The sequence below is a fragment of the Triticum aestivum genome, chromosome 6D (genome assembly GCF_018294505.1).
Source record: "Triticum aestivum cultivar Chinese Spring chromosome 6D, IWGSC CS RefSeq v2.1, whole genome shotgun sequence".
Taxonomy (NCBI): domain Eukaryota; kingdom Viridiplantae; phylum Streptophyta; class Magnoliopsida; order Poales; family Poaceae; genus Triticum; species Triticum aestivum.
The window spans coordinates 203252489-203280308 of record NC_057811.1 but is presented as its reverse complement, the minus strand read 5'-3'; the positions used below and the strand labels follow the sequence as shown (position 1 = coordinate 203280308).

The window sequence follows — 27820 nt, the reverse complement described above, 5'->3', positions numbered from 1 at the left end:
GTATGGACAAGGGGGAGGAGGACGAGGGCTAGAGCGGGCGCGCCGGCGATGAGGCGCCGTCGCGGCTGGGGTTAGGTGCGGCGGCTAGGGTTCCGGCTCCTTGGGGAGCCGGGCAACAGAAGATTATAATATCTTTATTGCTTGCCTCAAATGGTGTCTTACAACTAGTATTTATAACTTTAGCCTAAGATAACTTGCCTAATATAACTTGCCTAAGATAACTTGTGGGTCAAGCCCCTAATACTAATGCCCGGTGGGCCTCTTTCTGGTATAGACCAAACCGGTCATAACATCTCTCCCCGCCTGCGCAAACAGCTCGTCCTCGAGCTGAAAGTCTGGATAGTGTTGGCGGAATTCATCACGCTGCTCCCAAGTAGCCTCCTCCTCCGGAAGGCCCGCCCACTGAACGAGGACGAACCAGACGCCACGACGGAGCTGCGCCTGCAACACCTTTGCCGGCTCTGGAAGAATGCGACCATCGCGAGTTGGAGGAAGCGCCGGAGGAGCCGCCGGTGGCTCGCCACGGAAAGGCTTGAGCAGCCCCAACATGGAAGACGTCGTGGATGCGAGCGCGGGCTGGAAGCTGAAGACGATAGGCCACCTTCCCAATGCGCTCCAAGATAGGGAAGGGCCCGGCGTAGCGAGGGCCGAGCTTGCGCTTCGCGCGCGGGTCGAGTGACTGCGTAGAGCGGTGGAGAAGACGCAGCCACACCCAATCACCCACCGCGAACTCCGCCTCGCGATGATGATCGTCGTAGTAGTGCTTGGCCAGCTGTGTGCCTGAAGGAGACGCTGACGGAACCTCAGCAAGCATCTCGTCACGAGTGCGGATAAGGTCACCCGCAACCTCCGTCCGAGCCGTCTCCGGGTCCACCGGAAGTATAGGCGGGGGTGGTCGACCATAGACCACCTCAAACGGCGTCGCGCGCAGGGCGGAGTGATAGAGGTATTGTAGCAGTACTCCGCCCAAGAGAGCCATCCACCCAAGCGCGAGGCCGATCACCTGTCACACAACGCAAATACATGGCAATGACCTTGTTAACCACCTCGGACTGACCATCTGTCTGAGGATGGAACGCCGTACTCAGGCGGAGTTGGACACCCGCCATCCTGAAGAGATCGCGCCAGACATGGCCCGTGAACACTGGGTCCCGATCACTGACGATCGAAGCAGGGAACCCGTGGAGACGGACGATGCCGTCAAAGAAGGCCCGGGCCACTGACGCCGCCGTGTACGGATGGCCGAGCGCGATGAAGTGGGCGTACTTGGAAAAGCGGTCGACCACCGTGAGAATGACCGACTTGCCGCCCACCTTGGGAAGGCCCTCGATGAAGTCCATGGAGATATCCGCCCAGACCTGAGACGGCACCTCCAAAGGCTGAAGTAAGCCAGCCGGCCTCAGGGTCTCCGTCTTGTTGCGCTGGCATGTCTGACAAGACCGAACCCAGTCGCGAACCAGGGCGCGATCGCCAGGGATGTAGAAGTCGGCGCGAAGACGATGGAGGGTTTTCTGCACACCCTCATGACCCGCCGAGTGGGCGAGCTGTAACACCTGGTGACGGAGATCATCATGCGCCGGAACAAAGATCCGGCGCCCATGGAGAAGCAGTCCGTCAGAGAAGCGCCAAGGCTCCTCCAGGTCGCCGGCCGTGAGCTGCTGCTGAAGAAGGACGGCGTCGTCGGCCGTCGCAGTGGCGCGGCGAATGTCGGCGAAGAGACCGAACGTCGGCCCGGAGCGGATGCACAGGGCCGCCCCGGCGGACTCGCGACGGGACAGCGCGTCGGCCACGATGTTAAGACGGCCCGGCCGATACTCGACGGAGAAGTCGAAGCCGAAGAGCTTGCTGATCCACTGGTGCTGTGGCACGGTCGACAACCGTTGGTCCAGCAAGAACTTCAGGCTGTAGTGGTCCGTGCGAATGTGGAAGGACCGTCCCCACAAGTACGGCCGCCAATGACGAATGGCCTGTACAAGGCCAATGAGCTCCCGCTCGTATGCCGCCAGCTTAAGATGGCGTGGAGCGAAAGGCCGGCTGAAGAAAGCAAGGGGCCCATCGCCCTGATGAAGCACGGCGCCGAACCCGGCGCCCGAGGCGTCACAGTCCACCACGAACGGGCGGTCGAAGTCGGGCATCTGGAGGACGGGGCCCGTCGTGAGGGCCCCCTTGAGGGCCTCGAACGCCGTCGTCGCCTCGTCGTCCCAGGCGAAAGCGTCGCGGCGAAGCAACCGCGTGAGGGGCGCCGCGATGAGCCCGAACTCCCGGATAAATTTCCGGTAGTAGCCGGCGAGGCCGAGGAACCCGCGGAGAGCCCGCGGCGAGTGAGGCGTCGGCCATGCAGAGACGGCCGCCACCTTGTCGGCGTCCATAGCCACCCCGTCGGCCGAGATGACATGGCCGAGGTAGGCGACGGTAGGTGTCCCGAACGAGCACTTCGAGCGCTTAAGGTGGAGGTGGTGCGCCCGAAGCTCGTTGAAGACGATGGCGACGTGCTGGAGGTGCTCGGCCCAGGTGGCGCTGTAGATAAGAATGTCATCAAAGAAAACAAGCACAAACCGCCGTAAGTAGGGTCGGAGGACGTCGTTCATCAGGGCCTGGAAAGTCGCTGGGGCGTTGGCGAGGCCGAAGGGCATCACCAAGAACTCGAAGTGGCCATGGTGGGTGCGAAACGCCGTCTTGGCGATGTCGTCTGGATGCATACGCACCTGATGATAGCCCGACCGGAGATCGAGCTTGGTGAAGAAGCGCGCCCCATGGAGCTCATCCAAGAGCTCGTCGACCACCGGTATAGGGAACTTGTCCTTGAGCGTGAGCGCGTTCAGGGCGCGATAGTCGATGCAGAAACGCCACGTGTCGTCCGACTTACGGACGAGAAGCACCGGCGCGGAGAAGGGCGACGTGGAGATCCGGATGATGCCTGCCGCGAGCATAAGGGCACACTGTCGCTCCAACTCATCTTTCTGCAGCTGAGGGTAGCGGTAGGGCCGAACCGCCATGGGGGTGGAGCCCGGTACGAGGTGAATATGATGGTCGTACACCCGGGCGGGTGGAAGACCCCGTGGCTTGTCGAAGAGGTCGCGGTGCTGCTGTAGAAGGGGATCCAGCAGGGGGTGCTCGGCCTCCTGGGACGCGGCGGCCAGCTGGAGGTGTGGCACGGCTGGCGCGGCGCCCCCAAGGCCGTCCCACCGGATGCGGCGGCCCAGCCGCCAGAACGTCATCGAGAGTGCGTCGAAGTCCCACAGGATGGGCCCGAGGGTCCGGAGAAAATCCACCCCGAGGATGAAGTCGAAGCAGCCGAGGTCGATGCCTGCACATGTAATGGAGAAGTGCTCGCCACCGATGGAGATGGGAACGTCGCAGGCGAGCCCATGGCACCGGAGGCGATCGCCGTTTGCCACCGTGATCCGCAGGCGCTCCCCGCCCGTGGTCGGCAGTGCTAGCCGACGCATGGTCGCCGCGGGCAGGAAGTTATGGGTGGAGCCAGTATCCAGCAGGGCCACCAGCCGCTCGCCATGGACTGTCACCGGTAACAACATGGTCCATTCGCCACGGATGCCGACGAGAGCGTGGAGGGAGACGACGCATGCCGTCGCCGTGGAATCCGCGGGCGTGTCCGCGGCCGCCGCGGTTGGTGGCTCGTCGGTCGAGTCGTCCGCCTCGGTGTAGTCGACCGTCTCCAAGTAAAATAGGCGGGGGCAGACATGGGTCGGCGTGTAGGGCTCATCACAGTTGAAGCAGAGGCCCTGACGGCGACGCTCCTGCTGCTCGGCCGGTGACAACCGACGGAAGGTCCGGGTGGTGGCCGGAGGTGCGGTCGTCGCGGCTGGAGGAAGCCGGCCCGGTGATGGAGTCGGCGCTGGTCGACTGGGATGGCGGCCGCCCCGGCCGGCCGGTTGCTGCAGCGCCTGAGCTCGCTGTTCGAAGGCCCGGGCGTAGTACATGGCCGTCTGGAGGTCGGGGGGATCCCGGAGCTCGACGTCCACGCGAATATGGTCCGGTAATCCGCCCACAAATAACTCGGCGCGCTGAGTCGCGGAGACGCCCGGCGCATGGCATGCCAGGGCCTGGAAGCGGTCGGCGTAGTCCTGGACCGTGGATGTGAAAGGCAAGCGGCCGAGGGCCGCCAGTCGGCTCCCGCGGATAGGAGGCCCGAACCGGAGGAGACAAAGCTCCCGGAAGCGCTCCCATGGTGGCATGCCGCCCTCGTCCTGCTCGAGGGCGTAGTACCAAGTCTGCGCCGCGCCTCGAAGATGATAGGACGCGAGCCAGGTACGATCCGAAGCGAGCGTCCGCTGCCCTCGAAAGAACTGCTCGCACTGGTTGAGCCAGTTAAGGGGGTCCTCCGTGCCGTCGTAAGTGGCGAAGTCCAGTTTGGCGAAGCGAGGGGGTGTCGGGCCACCGTGCCCGGGAGCTGCAGTCAACGGTAGTGCGTGTGCCGGGTCGGGGATCTCTGGGGCGTAGTTCGCCGAGCTGGAGGGACGGTCAGACCAGAGGGAGGGCATTGGGTGTTCCGGCGCCGTAGTATACACCGGGTCCGGAGACGAGCCGGCCGCCCACGCGGGAATCGGCGATGACGAGGGCGGAAATTGCACCTGGTGAAGGGGCCGGCCAGTAGGGCGGGACGCGGGTGGTGGTGCTGTCGATGGCGGCGCCGCCTGGTGGTGCTGCTGCACCGTCGCCTGCATCGTGGGGGCCGGCGGTGGCGCTGGGAGGAACTGCTGAGGCGGGCCCCCAGCGATGTGGTGGCGGTCGGCCACGCTGGCCAAGGCGTTCCCGCGGCCGGGTAGGGCAGCAGGAGCGGCGGCGGAGGCGCCCCTCCGTAGGGCGCCTGGAAGGCCGGGGCGGGCCACTGTAGCGGCGGCGGCCCATAGGCGGTGGTGGCGGCGCTCGGCGGCGGGGGCTGGTTCCCGGCGAGGTAGAGGGTGATGCCCCGGACGGCTTGGACGAGCTCTCGCAGGGTGCCCGACACCTCCTCGGGCGTAAGGGGCGGAGGCGGATCCGCCGTGGTGGTGGTCGTCGTTGGCGCGGTGGTGGTGATGGTCCCGGACGTGATCGCCGTCATCGGCGAGGAGGTGGCCGGCGACAGCGGTGGTGGGGCGAAGGTGGATGGCAGCGGCGGCGGTGATGGAGGAAGCGACATGATCGGCCTGGTGTCTCTGGATACCAAATTGGTAGGACTAGGGTTCCTACCGGGCCTCCGGCGTAGATTGTATGGACAAGGGGGAGGAGGACGAGGGCTGGAGCGGGCGCGCCGGCGATGAGGCGCCGTCGTGGCTAGGGTTAGGTGCGGCGGCTAGGGTTCCGGCTCCTTGGGGAGCCGGGCAACAGAAGATTATAATATCTTTATTGCTTGCCTCAAACGGTGTCTTACAACTAGTATTTATAACTTTAGCCTAAGATAACTTGCCTAATATAACTTGCCTAAGATAACTTGTGGGTCAAGCCCCTAATACTAATGCCCGGTGGGCCTCTTTCTGGTATAGACCAAACCGGTCATAACAGATGGCCCTCTTTGAGGAGTTCTATGTAGGCGCCATCGACCTTCGCCGCCTCAACTACTGGATCATCACCTTGATCCCCAAGGTCCCCGAAGCCTTCGACATCCGACAGTTCCGCCCGATCACAGTGATCAATGTGATATTCCGCACCCTGGCAAAAGGGTTCACCAATGGGGTGTCTCCTCTGGCCAACCGAATCACCCACCCTGACAAGTCGGCTTTCATCCAAGGGCGGTACATCTTGGACAGGGTCCTTGTCTTTCACGAAGTCCTCCACGAAGTCCGCATCAAACACCAGAAGGCCGTCTTCCTGAAAATCGACTTCCACAAAGCATATGACACGGTCAGCTGGAACTTCCTTCGGGAAGTGTTGCTCCGGAAGGGGTTTGACGATCGATGGGTCACCCGGGTCATGCAATTGCTCTCCTCCGGACAAACCGCGGTCAACATCAACGACGAGATCGGTCCCTACTTCCCCACCCTCTGTGGGGTTAGGCAGGGGGACCCTTTCTTCCCGTTCCTCTTCAACATGGTGGTCGATGCATTGGCTACCATCCTAGACAAGACGAAGGCCGCGGGACACATCCGCGATATAGTTCCGCACCTGGTGGGGGGACATGGTGTGTCCCTACTCCAGTACGCAGACGACACCATCATTATGATGGAGGGGTCCGTGGCGGATATCACGACGTCAAATTCCTCCTACTCTGCTTCCAGCAGATGTCGGGCCTTACAATCAACTTCGCTAAGAGCGAAGTGATGGTGATGGGCTATTCCCCCGCGGAGAGCCAGACAATAGCCAACCGACTCAACTGTCAGTTAAGCTCCTTCCCCACCACCTACCTGGGGATTCCCATTAGTGACTCTCGGCTCTCCGTCGCAGACTTGAGACCTTCAATGCTCAAGCTCCATCACCGTATCAAGCCCTGGCAGGGTAGATGGCTGTCTAAGGCAGCGCGGACGATTCTCATTAACTCATCCTTGTCCAGCCTACTCCTGTTCATCATGAGCTTCTACAGCTTGCCCGAGACGCTCCACCATGAGATCAGCACGGTCCAAGCACGTTTTTTCTGGGCCGGCGAGGGTGATAAGCAGAAATATCATATGGTGCGTTGGACCGACATCTGCAAACCTCGGGACCAGGGCGGACTCGGGATCATGTCCTCCAAACGGATGAACATTGCTCTCCTGACACGTTGGCTATGGCGGATCGCCAATGGGGAGGGTGGGCTGCGGCTGCATATCATCCGGAACAAATACCTGCGCGGTCAGCCGCTCGCCATCTGCCAGCGGTCTGGGGGCTCCCAGTTCTCGCAATCTATCATCCAGTTGGTCCCGGTCCTCCTCATCGAGACCTCCATTACAGTGGGCACAGGGACCGCCACCCTTTTCTGGTTTGACAGGTGGGCTAGGGATGCCCCCTTCGCGGCTCGTTTCCCAGACCTGTTCTCCATCGCGGTGGACCCTCGGGTCTCACTTGAGGCGGCCCTTATTGACTTAGGGCGCCTCACGTTCCGGCGGCCACTTGGGCCCCCGGAAATAGCCGCTTGGCACGAGCTCCTAGACATTGTGGCGCTCCACGAGCCGGACCTGGAGCTGGCGCACGACCGCCTATCCTGGTACCTAGAGCCCTCGGCCAAATTCTCCACGAAGTCCCTATACTGGGCCACCGCTGCCACTCCAGGACCCGCGCCCCTAGAGACGATCTGGCCGATGAGACTCCCTCTGAAGATCAGGATCTTCCTATGGCAATGGATCCGAGGGCGGGTGCCTTCTGGTGTGGAGGTGCTGAAGCGGAATGTCCCGGGAGATGGGACATGTCCCTTGTGTGGGACGGAAGAAGACTCAAACCACATCTTCTTCTCGTGTGTCTCCGCCCAGTTCCTCTGGAGTTGCCTACGTGAGGTAGTCGGTGGTCGTTGGTGTAACACCTCTTCGCCGAGCTCCAGGCCTCGCCCCCAGAGGGTCGCCACATTAGGTGGCTGGCCATTGGGGTCCTTGCGTGAATGCTATGGACGGTTCAAAATAAGCTTGTGATCCAGCGTGTTCCTCTTCGGCGTGCTACTGACGCGGTGTTCAAAATGTGTGGCTACTTGCAGCTTTGGCGGCCGCTTAGCCGCCACCAGGACCGGGACGCCATCAACACCATCATTGTTGATCTTCGTACGATGGATCTTCGCTTGGCGCCGCCGCTCCCTCCGCCACCACCTGAGCCGGATTAGCATCTTCGTTAATGTGCCTCCTCCTTGTCTTTTATTTTTAGGGCTTGTTGAGTTGTGCCCTCGGCAGAACCCTTCTGTACTATTTGTCGTGCTACCTTTGTGTGTGTGTGTGGACCTATGTGGTACTTTGTGGTTGTGGTGGTTTGCTTTATATATAAAGCGGGGTGAAAGCCTTTCGGTAATGGTTGGTCCCTGATGTGCTTTACCCAAACATGGACAAAGTCTTTGTCGTCCTCATACAACTCCTTTGCTTAATATAAACCCTAGCTAGTTTCCCCTCTAAAATTAGAGATCTAGTTTGGGACACACCGCGTCTTCACCGACGACGGTGAGCCGATCTCGCTCCCGGCAGTTTCCTGGTGCCAGGACGCGTTAGGAAACGACAGACGATAAGGGAGGGCCTTGATCAACCGCCGCTAGATCTCGAACATCAGGGGTCCTGAGCCCTCTGACCCTTAAGCGGTACATCTAGGTCTAGCATATGGTGCACGGGGTATTGCTTTCCACCTCGCTAAAAGTCCTCCAATGGTGATGGACACCGAGGGGTCATTACACGCGCAAGAGCTACTATGAAGCCCTCTTTTAGGGAGCGGTCGGTTGGAGCTCTTGGAAGTAGACAAAGTCCCAGGCTCCCTCCGGGGTCAGGTTATTCATGTGGCTCACCTATCAAGACCATTGCTAGATCGCTGAGAGACTAGCGAGACGATGCCTGCAAAAAGCACCTAGCTGCATGCTTTGCGACTAGTTAGAGGAGACGATGGCCCACCTCCTCACAGGTTGCTCTTTTTCATGCACGGTATGGCACGAGGTGCTTTCCTAGATCCGATTGACGCCCCCCCCCCCCCCCCATGGGCAACGCTGCTGCTAGGAAGAGCACGTCCTCAATCATATGATGTTGGCACAATGGTGTATCCGTAAGCATCATAATGCAATTATCTCCGACAACCCTCAGCTCAGCCAAGTCATCCTCCTTGACACTATCAAGGTGGAAGCCAAGCAATGGGCAACAGAGGGCGCATGGTGTCTGGCGGCGTTGTTGCCAGCAAGGGGGACGCATACCATTTAGTGTGACGCAAGGCTTTTGTGTTTTCTTGAAAAAAAGATTACAATAAAAGAAATAGAGATTTAATATAATAATATTCGGTTAAGACAGTATTATGGATGCAACTTATCTCTATTACATAGCCCAAAGAGCATATATATATATATATATATATATATATATATATATATATATATATATATATATATATACCCACGGTGCAGAATAAGTAATTCTTCACCCAAGGTAATTTTACGATCATTTCATAAATAAATTACATTTGTAATACAAGTAGTTACATTCATATTGATTCACTACGTAAAATTTGGCATAAGGAAACAAAAATTTAGGCCATAAAACCAAAAAAATGTATTTTATGTACATTTTACACTATGTTTTTACATTAGTAATTTTACGTAACATAAAATATTTTTACGGCGATTATATATATATATATATATATTGCGTTCCCTTTTTATGTATGAAATAAGACAAAATTTACTAAACGTAAAATTACGATGCATTAATATCAGAATAAAGGGGGGGGGTGAAGAATAACTATTCCTCACTCAGGGTTGCGAATAGTCAATCCCTATATATATATATTACACAAGACTTGGGTACAAGGAAAGAGGCATAGGCTAATAAGGACTCCTAGACCAATAATACCCCTTAACACCCCCCCCCCCCCCCACACACACACACACCCCGCCCCTCAAATGCAAAGCGTATGCAATAGCATTGCATTTGAAGAAGTGTAACACTAGAGGAAATAAAATGATAATCCAAAATCCGCGTCTTGAGAATGTCGTCGTAGCATTAAGAGTCTTCAAAAACATGTCAAGCTAAGCCAAAGGGAATAATGAGAAGATAGTGCATCAATAGAAGATACAAGAGAAGTATCAAGAGAAGATGGATTGTCAAAAGAAGATGGGACATCAAGAGAATGAAGCATTGAGCACAAAATGGTTAGCCCAAGAAAATCGATGGTGGAAGAATCTCGATGGCTCTAATACCATGTTATGGATGCAACTTATCTCTATCCTAAAGGGCATATATATTACACAAGACTTAAAGGAAAGAGACATAGCCTAATAAGGAATCCTGGACCAATACTAATACTCCTTAACAGAGAGAATGTATCTGGTGTATTGGACATCCATCTACAATGTCAGAAGCTTCAAAAATATATAAAAATAATTGAGTGCGTAGACACAATGACGTATAACAATCTTAAAAAAATTCAAATCCAAATTCAAAAGACAGTTTGTAAAACAAAAAGACAAACTCAGTGTCAATAGAGATAATTGGACGAATTCACAACCCAAATTAGATTAGCTACTATTCACTGAGATTTGTCTTTTTTTTGCTTCTCGAGTTGTGTATTATTATGTGCTGATTTGTTTTTCCATTTTTTTACGACTTTTAGATGAGTGCACTGAGGTTGGGTGCACCGTGGGCACCACAAGCCCTGGTGCACTGGATACTCTCCTAATCCTCCTGGTAAAGCTCTAGCTCAGATTAGGTCCTGCAGTAGCCAGACAGGGACAGTGCGCTATCCTAGGTCTTCGGAACATTATTCTACCCAAACCATCTCGTTAAAGCTTATATAATGTGGAAATAATTTCTTCTGCAACATGCAAACACAGTTTAAAATTGTCTAATCAATTAATACATTAAAGACAAAAGGAGATACAAAAGAAAGTAGAACAATTTAGTTCCATATATCCCTGGCGATGAAAGTTTCGACCCTTATCACTTATAAATGGTTTCATCGAATCAGTGACAATCTGCTAGTTCATCGTTACTATGCAGTACAATTCCTATCTAGGAGTAAATAAGCTATGAATGTTATCATGCAAAGATATTTGCAAGTTGACACGCAGATATATCACCTTGTACATAATCATGTTAGCGAGAATCGTAAGAATGGTGAACATCACGTAGTATACCGGAGAGACCACAGCCGTATTGAAAGAGTCCAGAGCCTAGAACAATTCAACAAAGGTGAAATAATCACAAGAGACTAGTTAGAACAGATTTCAGATTAACCTCTTTCTGCAGCATTTAAGATATCGGTAAAACATTGTAGAACAAGAACTCACCATTTGTATGAATAATTTAGAATTCTACCTGCTTTTTTCTTTTAAAGCAATATTTTGTGTTAGTTATCTTTGGATGACTAACTAGTCAGGATTGAGAGAAGGATAAATTTATTACCAGGCTCTTGCAAGTGTCCTTACATTTGCAAAATCTAAACTAAACAAAGGATCTGCAAGTTTCCCATCTAAACCAATAGCATGCTTACAAAGATATTCTATACTAAGAAAACTCTGCTTGCTAAGATTATCAGTTAAAAACAAATAGAAATATGCTTGGAAAATCAAGAGATAAACCATCAGATGCTTTAGAGTGGTTAGGGCATCTCCAATGTGGCTAAGCAAACAGACCCCATCAAATGTCCGTGGACACGTCCGGGCATGTCCATGGACATCTGGCCAGGTGTTACATCCCATAATTTCTAAATTTGGAATGTTAATAGAATCTTTAATTTGCACCATTATTTCTGAGCATTTTTTTTTTTGGAATATTCAAAGTATTTTTCAACTCAAGGCAAATTATTGGAGGAGATAATATGAGTTCTCTGTTGTTATATATAGTTGGAAAATGTTAAGAACATTTTTATGGACTTTTAGAACCAATTCTGGGAATAGATTAAACCCTAAATATTTTTTAGGAAATTATATTAATACTCAAGTTCGCTCTATTTGGAGAAAACGAATTTACAAAATTGCATTGAGGCTGGAAATGTTTTTCCTATGCTCTATACTAGTAGTGGTATATTTGTGATTTGTCTGGTATTTTTAGGAAGTAAATTGGCATTTTATTTAGACACGTTTACATAATGTATTTAATAATTAGGAATAAAACCAGGCAAACCATAGCCTACTCGGGCTGCATTGTGTGAGCCCAAGGCTATGTTCCGCCATGTGCGCAATGCAGCTTCCCCTCTCCCTCGTTCGGCCCAGCGCATGGCCCACTTCACATTTTTCTCCCCAAACGGTATGTGGAGCTCCCAAGACCGTCAGATCCACTTAAAATTGAGCACGCGCCACGCCGCCCTCTCACCGATGACGGCGCTAGCCCACCCGCTCATCTTCAACCTCTGCACACTATCTTGTTTCCTTACGACAATCGTGTCGTGCCCGATCCAAATTTGATGGATTTGGTTCAATCATTTGACCCTCGGCCACGCCTCGATCCTTATTAAATAATCTCCACCTCATCTTCCAAATTTTCGAATAATCTTGATTTGTCGTGCCCTAGAGTGGCCGCACGATCTCTAGCAAACGTACCTCGACCTGAAGCCAGTTTCCACCATCGCCACTCCAGCCAGTCACTATCGCAGAGGAGAAAGTTCGCCGCCAAGGACGGATTCAACATCACCAAGAACACCGTAGACGTTGCTGTCGCTGATTCCCGAGTTGCCGCGCCGTTCTTCTCCAACTCCGACAGCTAGATCCCATCTCTTTGGTGAGCCACTCCGCCACATTCCGATATGTTTCTTAATGCCGAGATAATATCGCGAAGGGGTACGCGCCCTGAGCCCTCAGATCTCAATCAAACGTCCCACGCCCATCCAGTTAACCAAAGAGGTTTCGAGGAATCAGAGCCTGCCACGTGGCACATCCTCAGTAAATGCGGCAACATTGACGGATTCATACTATTTTTTTGTCATGGACCCGTTTAGGGGCTACCGACGGTGTTACGGCCCAGGGGTGCCTCAAGCCATCGGAAGTCGGCCCATCAGGGTAACCAAAAACCCCTTAGGTCACTACACGGCCCCAGCGATCAACCCGGCATGTGGGCCCTCTAGAAGGAAGGAACCGACATCTTGGCGTCCAAGGCAAGAAGACCGAATCTCTAGGAGGAGTCTCCACACCTCCCTAGCCGACTAGGATTCGTGTAAACCTAGGCCTCGACACCCTTTATAAGTCGAGGCCGGGCAAACCATTAGGGCACCTTATCATCGTCCCTCAGTATACCTATGATCCTAGGGATCACCATTGTACACCCGATTACATCAATACAATAAGACAGGAGTAAGGTTTTACCTCCAGAAAGAGGGCCCGGACCTGGGTAACTGCCTCCTGCTTCCCCTCTAGGCTTTCAGGCTAGTTGTGACACTCTACCGAGGGGTCTGTCAGATTCTACACTTGCAGAATGCCATCCTGCAAAGCAGAGGGCGGCTGAATGTTGTTGAGATAGGTGAAAGTGGAGACAGCGTCAGGCGAAAGAGAGGCGGCAACCATCAACGCAGGAGCCATCGCAAGAGGGTGATGATGCTTGTGCTCAGCCACGTCATTCTAAGAATGAGCACCAGGACAAGAAAACTGAGCAAGAGTACCCTGCTCAGCAAGGACTCCACACAACATCTTGAAGATATAATCTCCAGCAGAGTCAGCACGAAACAAACGAATATGCATAGAACTAAGTGTGAACCATGGTAGCAAAACACTTATATATAGGTAAGACCTTGCTACGAGAAGACATAAAATATATCCAGATGTGTCTAGAGAAATCATTTATAACGATAATATAGTAGCGATGACCTCCTTTCGAGGCAAAGGGAGCTGGACCCCAAACATCAGAGTGAACAAGGTCGAAAGGACACCAAGACAATCTCGCTAAGGTAACTGGACCTGTTTACCAAGCAGACAACCCTGAAAGTCTGAGGACACACCGTCAGAGACGGATTCAAGAAGACTAGGTCAAACTAAGGATGTGAGACGAGAGCCACACAAGTGACCAAGGAGATGATGCCTGCTGAAAAGAGCTGGTAAACAAGGCAACATTGGCAGACAGACAGGCGGTGGTAGCGGAGGGAAGGTGGAGCCAGTCAAGTTCCCAAAGGCCCTAGGAGTCACAGTGTCGAAGGCCAGCACCAAAGAGAGCACCAGTGTGACGATCCTAAACAAAACATGAGTCAAAGCCGAGAATGACCCTACAACCATAGTCAACAATCTGACCACCAGAAATGAGTTGCATGGTAAGTCAAGGAAAATGAGCAACATCAGGAACGATAAAAGATGAAGTGTCAAGAATGCCTCAACCATTAGGAGAATTCAGAGGGTGAATAGAGGACAGAGTGGATGAATGATGAGTCATATGAAAAGATGCTCCTGTATCAAGAATCCACAGAGATGTACCTGCCTGTGTAGAAGGTGGTCTCACAATGCCAGAAGAGTCGGTAGGTAGTCGGTAGCAGAACCTACCGGTTAAGAACCAGAGGACGCAGCTAGCAGGCATCGAAGTCGCGTAATCTCCTGCTTGGTCAGGGGCTCGACGGGGTCAACGTAGATGCACCCGACAAGGAAGAACTAGAGGCAATAAGTAGGTCATGGAGTTGCACAGTCTCCTACTGAGTTAAGGATACAGCTGGAGTAGTCGACATAGCAGCACCAAACGAGGAGCAGCGACCACCACCTGTGGAAGCCGCTAGAGGAGGCGGTGTAGGATGACCAGGAGTGGAGACGAGGTCGCATGCAGACAAGCACCAAGCGCCAAGGGTAGGCGCGTGTGCGAGGCTTAGTCGATGGGGCCATATGCACCAATACTGCCAGTGAAAGTCGCTAGAGGAGTCTGTGTAGACCGACAATCACCGGTGAAAGTCACGAGAGTCAGTGTAGAGCGATAATCACCATGTGCGGAGGACGCGAGAGTAGTCGCAGAAAAACGGCCAGTACAGCCTGAGAAAGGTGCCAACGTAACAAGCGGACGAGCACCAAACAATGAAGGCAAGCGCATGTGCGAAATGGGGTAAGCAAAACCTCCTTGTCCATTCTGACACATCATATTGCTTTCTCCCTCCTTGCTTGCACTAGAATCACAATGTTGTAGTGGTATTGCGATAACTATTCTTTTGCATAGCTTGATTATTGTCACCTTGATATTGCCTTTACTTCTATTCCTAACCTGTTGCCTGATGTTGCTTTTGGGGTATCACACATTTTAACCTGGCTCAGATACATTTTTTGTTATGTGATAAGAGTTAATTATGTTAATATGCAATTAAAGGCAACGGTGGGAGGCCATGTTTAGAGCATCGGATCTCTTCATTTAGGCCGCACTAGGACCCGAGTTCTTGTTAACTTGATCCAAGACCGAGCGCGCTAACCACTTGTGGGGCCACTTTAGTTCGGGCTTTCCATTTGGCATACGCAAAGTTGCATGAAACATCTTCGTTGGTAAGTATGAGATGTCATTTAATCATTGGGTGAGGTTATCACCTAATATTTGCATACATATAGGAATGTGGTGCAGCAAGCGGTTATCCTATATGGCTCTAGCCGATCCTTGTTCCCACTCACAATGGTTGAGACTGACACATAGCAACCGCATAATATCATTCCCAGGACGCCCACCAAACACAATAATGTGCATGTCACAACATACACGTTATGTGGGTGGAACAATGATACTATGAGGTTAACACTTGTTCTGTATAGTGCCGGTCCCGGGGCGTTACATGGGTAAAGTGTACAGAACTCTGCAGAGTATAAAAACTAATCATGATTTGCCACTCCCCAATTATGGACAATTTTGAGCAACTGGACTTGAAACCTCTGGAAGATCTTATCATCTCAAATGACTAATATGAAGTGGGTTTAATTAAAACCTATGATCCTCGGAGGCTCTCATAGGCGGGTTAAATTGGAGGCGATCCAATTTAACAATAGGTTAACTAGAGATGAACAAGACTTGACTAGTAAGTAGAAGTGGGTCGAAACCAGCTTTCTGCAAAACAAAACCAAAAGCCTTTTCTTTTGTGCTCAGCCAGTTAAGGCTTAGACAATGTAAGATATTTTAAGATGATTATATGCCTAACTAGCTGTGGTTCTGTTCATATATTGCTATCGATCAGGAATAAAATGTTAATGTAAAATAGACCGAAAATTCAATGGTGGCTCATCATGGTCAAACATCTATACTTTAAAAAGTATGTGAATTCACGCATAGTTATACACAATGACACTCATAAGAACCATGCAAGTTCATATATCAGATGCCACTAAATCCAGTATTATGCCATTTGATTGAAACTGAAGTGCTATACCCAATTTCTCAAAATGCAAACTTATACAGGGGGGGGGGGGGGGGGGGGGGGGGGCTGAGAGATTTATAATGGTTACCTTGTTTAAATAGTTCAACTGCACCAAGCAGCAAATAATGACAACAAATATGAAGAACCACGTCTGGACGTAGATGAATTGGTTTGATTCACTAAATGACAGCTTCAAGGCAATGGCAACTGCTTTTACGCTGATAACCTGTCCAGTCAAAAAATATGTCACTGAACAATCACTAACTTGATCCATTTAATGATTTGATCAGATGGTATTGCACTTCTAATGTACCGTGAGTGATCCCATTAGTGAACAGATTGCAATATAGACGAGCATCTTCCTATGACCAGAGCGTTTGACAGCCCAGAAAATCAAAAAAAGAGCACCAACCACAGCCACACATGAATAAACAATGAAACCTGCAGAAATTACCCTTGCATGTCAATGTTGAGAGTGCCAACAAAGATACAGCCAGATCAAAAGGGAGCAAGGCAAAACAAAATAGTGTAAGTATATCTTTCCCCTGAAGAAAAGTTTATTAAGTTCAAGTTCTCTTTTCATATACTGAATCGTTGTGATCAGCGATCCTTAAGAAATGCCATGACCAGAACAAGGGGAAACTTAACTAAAATACTCGAGTGAATTATAATCTAAAAGGTAAGTTAATTCTTAGATATTCATACGTTTGACCAACAGTTGCCAAATTCTACACTATCTGCGATTGGACAATTTTCCATGAAATCCAAACCGATGGTCAAGTCATGAAATATCAAACATTGAATGCATGATCATGCAATTAGCAGCATTGCATCAATAAAGCATGAAATACTACAGGTTTCTATTGACAGGAGCAGGTCTTCAAGTTGCTACCTGGCTGAGTTGCAAAATGCCATATTTCCCCCACTGAATTAATCTCCCTCTCCTTTGGGGCATGCAAAACTATACCAACAGACCCAACAACACACAAGATGCAACCAACAACACCAAACATATGCAATCTCTCTTTCAGGATGAAGTGTGCGAGCACTGCACTGCATCAGCAAAAGATTAAACAGAAACATATACTATGACAAATAAGTAAATTCAAGAAAATGGTATGACTGCTACCTAAATATGATGCTCAGAGCTCCTAGAGGAGTAACAAGTATGGCAGGGGCAAATGCGTATGCTGCAAAGTTTGCTATCTCGCCCAGAATCACTGCAAATAAATAAATATATATATATATATATATATATATATATACGCATCAAGAGTGTTTCAGCAACCATTCCATGCTACAAATGCTGTTACAGATGAAATGGCTGTAATTATAACTATTAAAAAATGTCAATTTGAACTTCGCTAGAGGTTGTCCTTATGCACTTATAAAGTAGAAACTGAAACTAATGAAAGCTAAACGGCGAACCCGGCCCACCAATCTGGCTCCGATGCGGTCTGCGCCAGGGAGACCCCGTGTCCCCGCAGCTCTTTGTGCTCGCGGTCAACACCCTCAGCCGCCTCATGCGACGCGCCCACGACTGCAGCATACTACGGCCGCTACACCCCAGACGAACTATTTCGGCTATCTCACTCTACGCCGACGATGTGATGATATTCTGCCATGCCACCCAGGACGACGTGGCAGCCATCAAAGGGCATCTTAGCCCTGTTTGGCCGAGCTAGTGGGCTCCGGGTGAATTATGCAAAGAGCTCAGCTACCATCCTCCATGGCGAACCCGCGACGGCCGAGATGATCACCCAACTTGGATGCTCGGTGGTTGAGCTGCCCATCACCTGCCTTGGCATCCCGTTAACACTCCGTCGACCCTCTGCTGCACAGCTACAGCCCCTCGTCGACTCGGTGGCCGCCCGGCTCCCGACATGGAAAGCTTGGCTCATGAACAAAGCCGGGAGGCTCGCACTGGTCAAGTCGGTGCTGAGCGCTATCACAGTTCACCAACTGCTCGCCTTTGCCCCACCCAAGAAGACACTGAAGCAGCTAGAGAAAATCCAGCGTCGCTTTCTGTGGGCCGGCCGTGCCGTCGCCAACGGAGGGCACTGTCATGTCAATTGGCGCCATGCCTGCCGCCCCGTGGAATATGGTGGCCTTGGGATCCGCGATCTGGAGCGCGCAGGCCTAGCACTACGGCTGTGATGGATGTGGTTTGCCCGCACAGACACTGACCGCGCATGGCAGGGCCTTGATCTCCAGTTCTCCAAGGAGGAGCGCGCACTGTTCTTCGCATCTACCACTATGATGCTCGGCGATGGCCGGACAGCACTCTTCTGGGACGACCGATGGATAAACGACCAATCCGTCCGTGAAATAGCCCCCATGCTATACCAATGCATCCCCAAGCAGCGACGCAAGACGAGAATAGTGGCAGAATGCCTGGATGGGAACACTTGGGCCCGCGATATCCAGGGGACCATCGGGATACACAAGATTGGCCAGTACCTGATGCGCTAACCAGGACCGATGTTGGACGGCGTCGAGGCTGGCCAGCCGCGGCCTGCAGCACCACCCTAGGTGCCTCCTTACCGAAAAAGGCTTTCGCCCCGCTTTATAGATAAAGCAAGCCACCAGAGCCACACAGTACAACAAGGTTCACTCACACACACACAGTACCACAACACAAAGTACAAGCGGTTCTGCTGAGGGCACAGCTCAACAAGCCCTGGAAATAAACAAAGGAGGCGGGTCAACCGCAGCGTCGGAAGCAGCAACAAAGGATCTAATCCGGCTCTGGAGGTGGCGAAGGGAGCGGCGGTGCCAAGCGGAGAGCCATCGAGCGAAGGTCGGCGATGATGGAGGTGATGGCGTCGCGATCCTGGTGACGGCTAAGCGGCCGCCAAAGCTGCAAGAAGCCACACATTTTGAACACAGCGTCAGTAGCACGTCGAAGGGGGACCCGTTGAATGACAAGCTTATTTCGTACAGTCCACAGCGTCCAGGCGAGCACCCCAATGAGCAACCACCTAATGTGGCGGCCTGTCAAGGGGGAGGACTGAACCTCAGAGAGGAGATCAGGGAAGTTAGTGTGACACCAGTTGCCACCGATGACCTCTCGGAGGCAGCCCCAAAGAAACTGGGCGGACACGCACGAGAAGATGTGATTCGAGGTTTCCACCGTCCCACATAGGGGGCAGATACCATCACCGGGACCTTGGCGCTTCAGGACCTCCACGCCCGAGGGGAGCCGGCCACGGATCCATTGCCACATGAAGATTCTAATTTTGAGGGGCACGCGGATAGACCATATAGAATCGAGGACACCCGGTCCGGGAGAGGGAGCGATGGCGCGGTACAGAGACTTCGTGGAGAAGCAGCCAGAGGGCTCGAGATGCCAGGACAGGCAGTCGTCGTGGTGCTGCGACAAGTCCGGCTCATGGAGAGCCACAGAATCAAGGAGCTCTTGCCAAGCGGCAACCTCCGGTGGCCCAAATGGCCTCCGGAACGCGAGACGCCCTAAGTCAATAAGGGCCGACTCGACGGAGATCCTAGGTTCGACCGCTATGGAAAAGAGGTCAGGGAACCGGGCCGCGAAAGGGAGATCACCGGCCCAGCGGTCGAACCAAAACAGCGTGGCCGATCCAGTGCCAACCGCGATGGAGGTCCCAATGCGAAGGACCGGGAGGAGCTGAACGACAGACTGCCAAAACTGGGAACCGCCCATCCTAATGCAGAAGGCGAGGGGCTGGTCGCGCAAGTATTTGCGGCAGATGATCTGCAGCCACAAGCCACCATCGCCGTTTGCAATGCGCCACAGCCATCTAGTGAGGAGGGCCAGGTTCATGCGTTTGGAGGACATGATGCCGAGACCACCCTGGTCCCGGGGCTTGCAGATGTCAGTCCAGCAGACCATGTGGTATTTCTGCTTATCGCCCTCGCCAGCCCAGAAGAACCTAGCTTGGACCGAGCCAATCTCATGGTGGAGCGTTTCGGGGAGGCTGTAGAAGCTCAGGATGAATAGGAGAAGACTGGAGAGGGACGAGTTGATGAGGATCGTGCGGGCCGCCTTAGAGAGCCACCTGCCCTGCCACGGCTCGATGCGGTGCTGCAGCTTGTGGACCGAGGGTCGCAGGTCGGCCACAGTTAGGCGCGAGTCACTAATGGGAATCCCCAGATAAGTAGTGGGGAAGGACCCCAGCCGTCAGTTCAAGCGGTTAGCGATACTCTGGCTCTCAGAAGGGGAATAGCCCAAGACCATCACCTCGCTTTTAGCGAAGTTAATTTTGAGGCCCGACAGATGTTGAAAGCAGAGCAGGAGGAATTTGAGGTTCGCGATCTCAGCCTCTGAACCCTGCATCATAATGATGGTGTCATCGGCATATTGGAGGAGGGAGACACCCCCTCCCTCCACTACGTGCGGGGTGATGCCGAGGATGTGGCCGGCGGCCTTGGCCTTATCTAGGATAGATGCCAAGGCATCGACCACCATGTTGAACAGGAACGGAGAGAAGGGGTCACCCTGCCTAACCCCACAAAAGGTGGCGAAGTATGGGCCGATCTCCCCGTTGATGTTCACCGCGGTGTGGCCCGACGACACCAACTGCATGACTCGGGAGACCCAACGTTCGTCAAAGCCTTTCCGAAGCAATACTTCCCGAAGGAAGGGCCAGCTAACCGTGTCGTATGCCTTATGCAAGTCAATCTTCAGGAACACCGCTTTGAGGTTTTTGGATTTGACCTCGTGAAGGACTTCGTGGAAGACCAAGGCTCCATCAAGGATATAGCGACCCTGAATGAAGGCGGATTGGTCCGGATGGGTGATGCGGTCGGCCAAAGGGGCCACCCTATTGGCGTACCCCTTTGCAAGGATGCGTAAGATCACATTGATCACCGTAATGGGGCGGAACTGGCGAATGTCGGAGGCGCCCGGGACCTTGGGATCAAGGTAATGATCCTGTAGTTAAGGCGGTGGAGGTCAATGGTGCCCACATAGAACTCCTCAAAGAGAGCCATGACCTCCGGCTTGATAGCGTGCCAGAAGGTCTGAAAGAACTTAACTGGCAAGCCATCAGGCCCCGGGGCGGACGACGGGTTCATGCCCTTAATCGCAAGCCAAACTTCCTCCTCCGTGAACGGAGCTGTGAGGGCCGCATTCTCCGCGTCCGACACACATTGGGCGCCCACCCAGAAGGTGGGAGCAAGAGCCAGGCCCCCACGCGGGGGAGCCGTAAAAAGGGCTTTATAGAAGCCGTCCACGTGAGCGCGAAGCTCGGCCGAGCGCTGCAGGAGGGTCTCGCCATCCCACAGGAGTGGGATGGTATTGCGACGACGACGACCATTGGCGATGGCCTGGAAGTATGCGGTGTTAGCATCCCCCTTGAGAACCCACTTTTGGGTCCCCCTGAGCCGCCAGTAAGCCTCCTCGTCCGTATAGATGACCGTGAGCTGGTCCTCCAGGTCGTACCGCTGCATCCACTCATCAGCGGATAGGCCGATCGAGTCAGGCCAAAGGCCAAGCGCCTGGATCGAGGCGAGGAGGGCCTGCTTGCGGTCCCGGAGATCCCGCCCCAGGTTGGCACCCCAGCCCTTCATGTATTGGCGGGAGCGCTTGGCGTAGAAGTGCCAATCATCCACCGCAGAAATGGACCTGTGAGGAGAGCTGCGGGCCTCCAGCCAACGGCCACGGACGGCCTCCGAGAAGCCGTTCTGGTTAAGCCAGAACGTCTCGAAGCGGAACCTAGGGGCGACGGGAGGGCGTTCGTCCTGAGAAGAGAGCAGCAGGGGAACGTGGTCCGAGCCAATACGAGTAATGGCACGGAGGGAGGCAAGGGGACACCGCATCTCCCACTCAGGCGAGACCAAGACGCGGTCCAAGACGGAGCGGGTCGGGTCGGCCTGGCGATTGGTCCAGGTGAATCTGGCACCAATCCTATCTAATTCCCGCAAACTGAGGTCAGCAATGCAGTCATTGAACATCTGCATCCGCGGGAAGTTCACTAGGTCGTTGTTTTTGTCCTCCACAGATCGGAGGAGGTTGAAGTCGCCGCCCACGACGACCGGGAAGCGGGCGGCTGACACCTTATTCTTGAGCTCCTCAAGAAAAGTCGCTGAACGACGGTGGTCGGCAGGGCCATAGACTATGATGATCTCCCATTTGAAGTTCAGCGCCCTCTCGAAAAGCTCCATGCTAACAAAGAACTCACCCCGGTCCATGCTACCCACCTCAAAGGTGGCAACCTTGACACCTAACAGGATGCCACCAGAGTGCCCGGCGATCCCACTAGAAGGGAGCCAATGCCAGGCAAACAGATGAGGACTATGGCGGTCAAGCTCGGACAGGGTGAACTCAGTTCGCATGGTCTCTTGGATTGCTACAATGTCAATCCGCTCATCGCGCATGTACTCGATGAGCTGGCGGCGTCGGCCATCCTGGCCAAAACCGCGGATGTTCCAGAAAAGGGTTCGCATTAAACCACCATAGAGGGGTTGCTTGACCCCAGGACACGGGAGGCGCTTTGGGCGCGGAGAGCGGCGATGCGAGACCGGGTGCGGCCGCGGATCTCCAGGGGAGCGGGCGCGGCCTGGCCGGACGGCTGGGAGGTGGGGCCGCCCGCCACCGATGCGGGAGTAGCTAAGCGGGCACGGGTTTCGGCCAACCGCCCATCGAGGACCTCCCGCGCCTGGATTGCCGCGATTTGGACTAAGGGGGGATCGACCTCCACCCTAAACACTATATCGAAATCTGCCGCGACTTTGGCGAGATGACCGAGAGGAATAGACTCCAAGGCTGAGAACGAACATGTAGCGGAACTGGCGGGGATGGCTGGAGTACCTGGCTCGAGGTTGCGCGCCGCGGCGCGGAGCTCAGCCCGCTCGGAGATGGGCAGAGCCGAGGAGCCCGCGGGTCGCGAGGCGTCGATGCGGGCGCTGCGCCGAGACGACGTCACTGGGGTCGACGTCGAGCGGCCCCGCCTGGCGTAGGTCGAGGAGCGAGGCGGGAGAGGCGGAGCGGCCAGCGGGGTCGCCAGGGCAGCGGCCAGCGGGGTCGCCAGGGCAGCGTCCAGCACGCACCCACCCATCGACTGGGGGGTGGGAGTGGAGGCACGCCGAGGCGAGGCCGGCGGGGAGGCCGCCCCCCAGCGGTGCGTCCGTGGAGGCCGGCGGCAGCGGCTCGGAGGGGAGCAGGGGAGCCACTAGCAGACCGGACAGCGGCAAAGGCAGGACCACGGTAGGAGGAGCCGGAGGCGTCACGGGAGGTGGAGATGAGGCCCGCGTGTCGGGGCGCGCGAGAGGCAGGATTGACCCCGAGGCGCAGAGGGAGACAGGATTGACCCGCAATGTTGTATGGCGCTGAGTGTTGGCCGAGTAAAATGCGACATGTTCAACAGTTAGGTGTGGCGGAGATGCGTATGTTGAGATGGATGTGTGGCCACACGAGGAAGGATCGAGTCCGGAATGATGATATACGAGAAGATAGAGTTGGGGTAGCACCAATTGAAGAGAAGCTTGTCCAACATAGTCTGAGATGGTTTGGGCATATTCAGCGCAGGCCTCCAGAAGCTCCAGTGCATAGCGGACGGCTAAAGCGTGCGGAGAATGTCAAGAGAGGTTGGGGTAGACCGAATTTGACATGGGAGGAGTCTGTTAAGAGAGACCTGAAGGATTGGAGTATCACCAAAGAACTGGCTATGGACAGGGGTGCGTGGAACCTTGCTATCCATGTGCCAGAGCCATGAGTTGGTTGCGAGATCTTATGGGTTTCACCTCTAGCCTACCCCAACTTGTTTGGGACTAAAGGCTTTGTTGTTGTTGTTGTTGAAAATACGTTCATATTGGTACGTATAAAACAATATACTAAAAAAATAGTACATACTACCTAAAAAGTAGGATATATGCTACCCAGATGTTCTTATATACTACATACTACACATACATACTCTCGGTTTTGACAGATACTACATACAACATACAAAACTCACATGAGGGTAACTACCCCTAGGTGGTATGAAACATACAACATATATGTATGTTTCATACCACCTAGGGGATGCAATAGGGATAAGTTGCATCCATAACACGAATCTAAGAAACGCAGGTTTGTAAGTATGGATGTCACCTTCAGGGGGTCTAAGCCATTTTGCGGTGAGCCAAAAGATCTCTTTGTTGTTTGAAAAGCTTGCCCACTTACACTCTGATAGATCGTCAAGAGGGGGAAGGGTTGTGTCCCATACTGATGGTGATCCAATGGGCACTAACACGGATGATGATGTGAGGTCCAACCAAGATGCCAAGAACGACTCTGCCACCGTCCTCAAGCAATTGCAGGCGCTGCTTTGCTGGAAGCCAGACCTAGAAGCCCGCTTCACCAAGCTTGAGACCACGGTCGCCTCGCTGCAAGCGGTTGCACCGCACTCATCGAGTGGAGCGGCGCCCCTGCTTCCATCTCCGCCGCCTCTTCTTGCCGCACGAGGAAGCCTCCACGGGCCAACTGGCCATGGCGACGTCGATCTCACCGGGGGGGCACCACCGGTGACCACAGAGTCACCGGTGGCACTCCCGGTCACGGGTGCATCTTCCCTTCCGCTCGTTCGTCCCCCACCACCTCCCTTGTCGTCCTCCGTGCTTGCCACCATGGGACAGTCGCCACCGCCCGTGAATCTTCCCTTGTTCACCGGCGAGAACCCTCAACTCTAGAAAACTCTCTGTGAACAGTATTTCAAAATGTTTTCGATCCATAACTCGTATCGAGTACCAATGGCGACTCTGAATTTCTCCGGTCCACCAGGCATTTGGCTACAATATGTACAGAAAAAAACTAGTCGGATTGGACTGGGAGTCCTTTGCCTCTCTACTCTGCACTCGTTTCGGGCGCAATAAGCATCAGATGCTTATCCGCCAGTTCTATGCTATCAAACAAACCACCTCTGTCGAATCTCTGATGAATCACCTGATTTCATATTCTGAATCTACTCACCCGTATTTTTTCCTGACGCGCTTTGTCAAGGGATTGCGACCGGACATCCGAGCTGTGGTGCTCGTGCAGCGACCACCGGACTTGGACACGACGTGCTCGCTGGCCCTACTTCAGGAGGAAGTGGCCGACGGCGAGTTACCGTACGGGCGCTTCTCCCACGCCAATCGAGGCCAAGGCCAAGCTTCCAGGACGGCATCAATATCATTCTTTGTGCGACCTGCGACGCCTACGGCAACTCTGAAGATAGGCGCGGCACTGACGCCGCCCGCGCTACGCCTGAAGCCAGTAAGGTGGCCACCCTCCGCGCCTTCCAGCACGCGAAGGGACTCTGCTTTAAGTGCGGCGAACGATGGGGCAAGGACCACGTGTGCCCACCTACAGTGCAGATGCATATTGTGGATGAACTATTCGCCATGTTCAGCCTGGACGATGCAGCGTCAGAATAGCCGCCAGATTCGCCGATTTCTGACGAAGAAAATTTGTGCACCATTTCCCGTCAGGCTGAAGATGGTTCGTCTGCCCCTGGTGTTCTACAACTACAGGCCTGGCTGCAAGGGCATGAAGTGCTGCTCCTGGTCGATTCCGGTAGTTGCACCTCCTTCGTGGACAGTTCATTCGCCTCCAAGCTCTCGGGTGTTGCTCAGTTGCCGCGCCCTTGCCGTGTGCGCGTTGCAGACGGCACCACCATTCCATGCACTCACTATATTCCTGACTGTCCTTGGATTGCGCAAGAGCATGAGTTCAAAACTGATTTCAAAGTTCTCAAGTTGGGTGTGTATGACGCTATATTGGGAATGGATTAGTTACCCAAACACAGCCCTATGAACATTGATTGGATCGAGCAACATCTGACAGCCACAACACCAAGCGGGCAACTGAAAATGTCAACGGTGTCGTCCGACCAGACACATCGCTCTCTGATCTCAGCGCCGGAATTGCTCAAGGCTTGCAAGCAAGGCTCAGTCGCCCATGTCATCCACCTTAACTCTCTGGATGCGAATGGCACAGCAGACACACCAATTCCAATGGAGATCCTGCGCCAGTTAGAATAGTTCACTAATGTCTTCGAAGACCCGCGCGGCCTTCCGCCCCGGCACGAGTGCGACCACAGAATTCCTTTGATGGCAGGCGCCCAACCGGTCAATTCACGCCCGTACAGATACAAGCCTGAGCTCAAGACGGAAATCGAGCGACAAGTTCAGGAACTGCTCGACACCGGTGTGGTTCAAAAAAGCTCAAGCCCGTTTTCCTCACCAGCCCTGCTTGACAAAGGGACTAAGATCAAAGGACTGTAACTTGGCATGTGACAAGATGGGGTTGATAGATATCTACCACCCATCTTGAGGGGGGGTGTTCAACCGGTATGGGTCTTGCCCGTCTTCAATTAAGCACATGTGGCTCAGGCATGGCTTTGACCTAGAAGAGGTTGAGCCAGCCAGTGTCTGAATAGGTGCGAGAGCCACACACATCACACCATCCAGCCACCAAAGAAGGAAGAGACACAGAGGTGAGACCCTCCCTGATTCAACACAAAGCATACAAGCTAAATATAAAATCTACACAAGCACAAACGAAAAGAAAAAAGAGAGCAGAATTGTAGTCGGCTGCAATAAGCAGTATAGCTAACTTCATTATTTTATAGTACAGTGCTAATTGCTTCAAAAGCATTATCTTAATCCACACTTACTAGTGACCATTCCCAGCCACCATAATGGTTCATACAAGTATGAATGACCTCCAGAACCTACAATGCATAAGAAATCGAAATTATTAAGTTATACTATATAAAATCTCAATAGATATCGTACATATCATTCATATTGCATAAGGCTCAAAAGCATTTAAGGATTCACTTAACGATGCTATGCAATTAAGTCTTTGATCTGATTACGTAGGTGTCAGAAGAGGCATAACCTGCTCTTGCTCTTGCCCCAGAATCCCCAGCCTTCTTCAGCCCAATTTTCTTGATTACAAAGCTTGAACCGATGAATGCACTGGATGACATGGCCAAAGTCAAGCCTCTAACATTATCTAGAGAGGCCACCATATTTGAGGAAATACTTTTTTACAAACTAAAATAACCCAGGAACCAATTCCTGCAATCCAAAGAATAAGAAAGGGTAAGGAAAGATAAAAGGAGAAACTGCATATAGTGAACTGCTAAAGAATAGCTCAATCTTCCTTGCTCAATAGAAACTTACAACCTCGGGTTGCTTTTGCTTGAACTGCCAAGAACAAATTTTTGCACTAATAAAGACATGCAATGTTATGTTTCATTTGAAGATGTCATAACGAAAGAAACCAACCTTTAATTGCTGAAGTTTCTACAGTCAGTGTCAGTCCACCATGAGAAGGAACTGACGCGGAAACACAATGTCCCTCAGGAGCAGGACTTATCTTTATTCCGTGCTAAAACCAATATGGACAGAAAAGAATATTTCAGACACTCCAACTCAAGCCCATGTCTCAAGAAAAACTGAAGAAAAAATACCAAACAGTTGCATAAAAAAAACCTAGTCATAATAATGAAAAAGTAGGGTTGCGAGACCGACGAGTGTGGGTGGTTGCGCTAGAACACGCACCATGTGTGAATTCCTAAGCACAGCTAAGACACACACAGATGTCCTGCTCCTAGAGTTGGATTTCCAGCTGAGGCGTAGCCGGCGCATCACCAGCCAAGGAGGCAGTCTCAACATTGGGCTACGTGCCCTTCGGAACATGCTCCATAAGTGGGGCTTGTAGAGGGGAGTGAGAAGATCTAAGAGGAGGTGATTACCGTTTACCACCGACTATTTGTGCTCCCATTGGGTGACAACATGATCAAGGTGATCACGAAGCTTTACGGGTGGTCCATTGGTCCCTTTGACGTGGCTCCATGGGTGATCGACAGGGGGTGGGTAGCCTTGTTGATGTTTGACCCTGCCGGTTCGCTAGGGTGTACCATGTCGAACTGTTAATGATAGAATTCGTCTAGGCGTACATATTAGTTCGGATTTTCATTTTTGTGCTCCAAGTCTTTTGTAC

General features: G+C 52.7%; 1 protein-coding gene across 7 annotated transcripts in view; it reads right to left on the bottom strand.

Annotated features, from left to right (window-relative positions):
• Positions 1-27820, bottom strand: part of LOC123144464 (probable magnesium transporter NIPA2) — a 52664-nt gene that overhangs the window by 6354 nt on the left and 18490 nt on the right. For 3 of the 7 annotated variants that reach the window (XM_044563613.1, XM_044563618.1, XM_044563615.1), the window contains 8 exons: positions 27103-27205; positions 26711-26892; positions 26484-26540; positions 16997-17087; positions 16760-16920; positions 16181-16308; positions 15956-16093; positions 10658-10750 (listed from right to left, as the gene is read on the bottom strand). In XM_044563613.1, coding sequence (XP_044419548.1) covers positions 10658-10750; positions 15956-16093; positions 16181-16308; positions 16760-16920; positions 16997-17087; positions 26484-26540; positions 26711-26843 — 801 coding nt within the window. In that variant the 5' untranslated portion in view covers positions 26844-26892; positions 27103-27205. The remainder of the gene's footprint in view (positions 1-10657; positions 10751-15955; positions 16094-16180; positions 16309-16759; positions 16921-16996; positions 17088-26483; positions 26541-26710; positions 26893-27102; positions 27206-27820) is intronic. The other 4 variants (XM_044563614.1, XM_044563619.1, XM_044563616.1 and 1 more) reach the window with 4 other exon arrangements.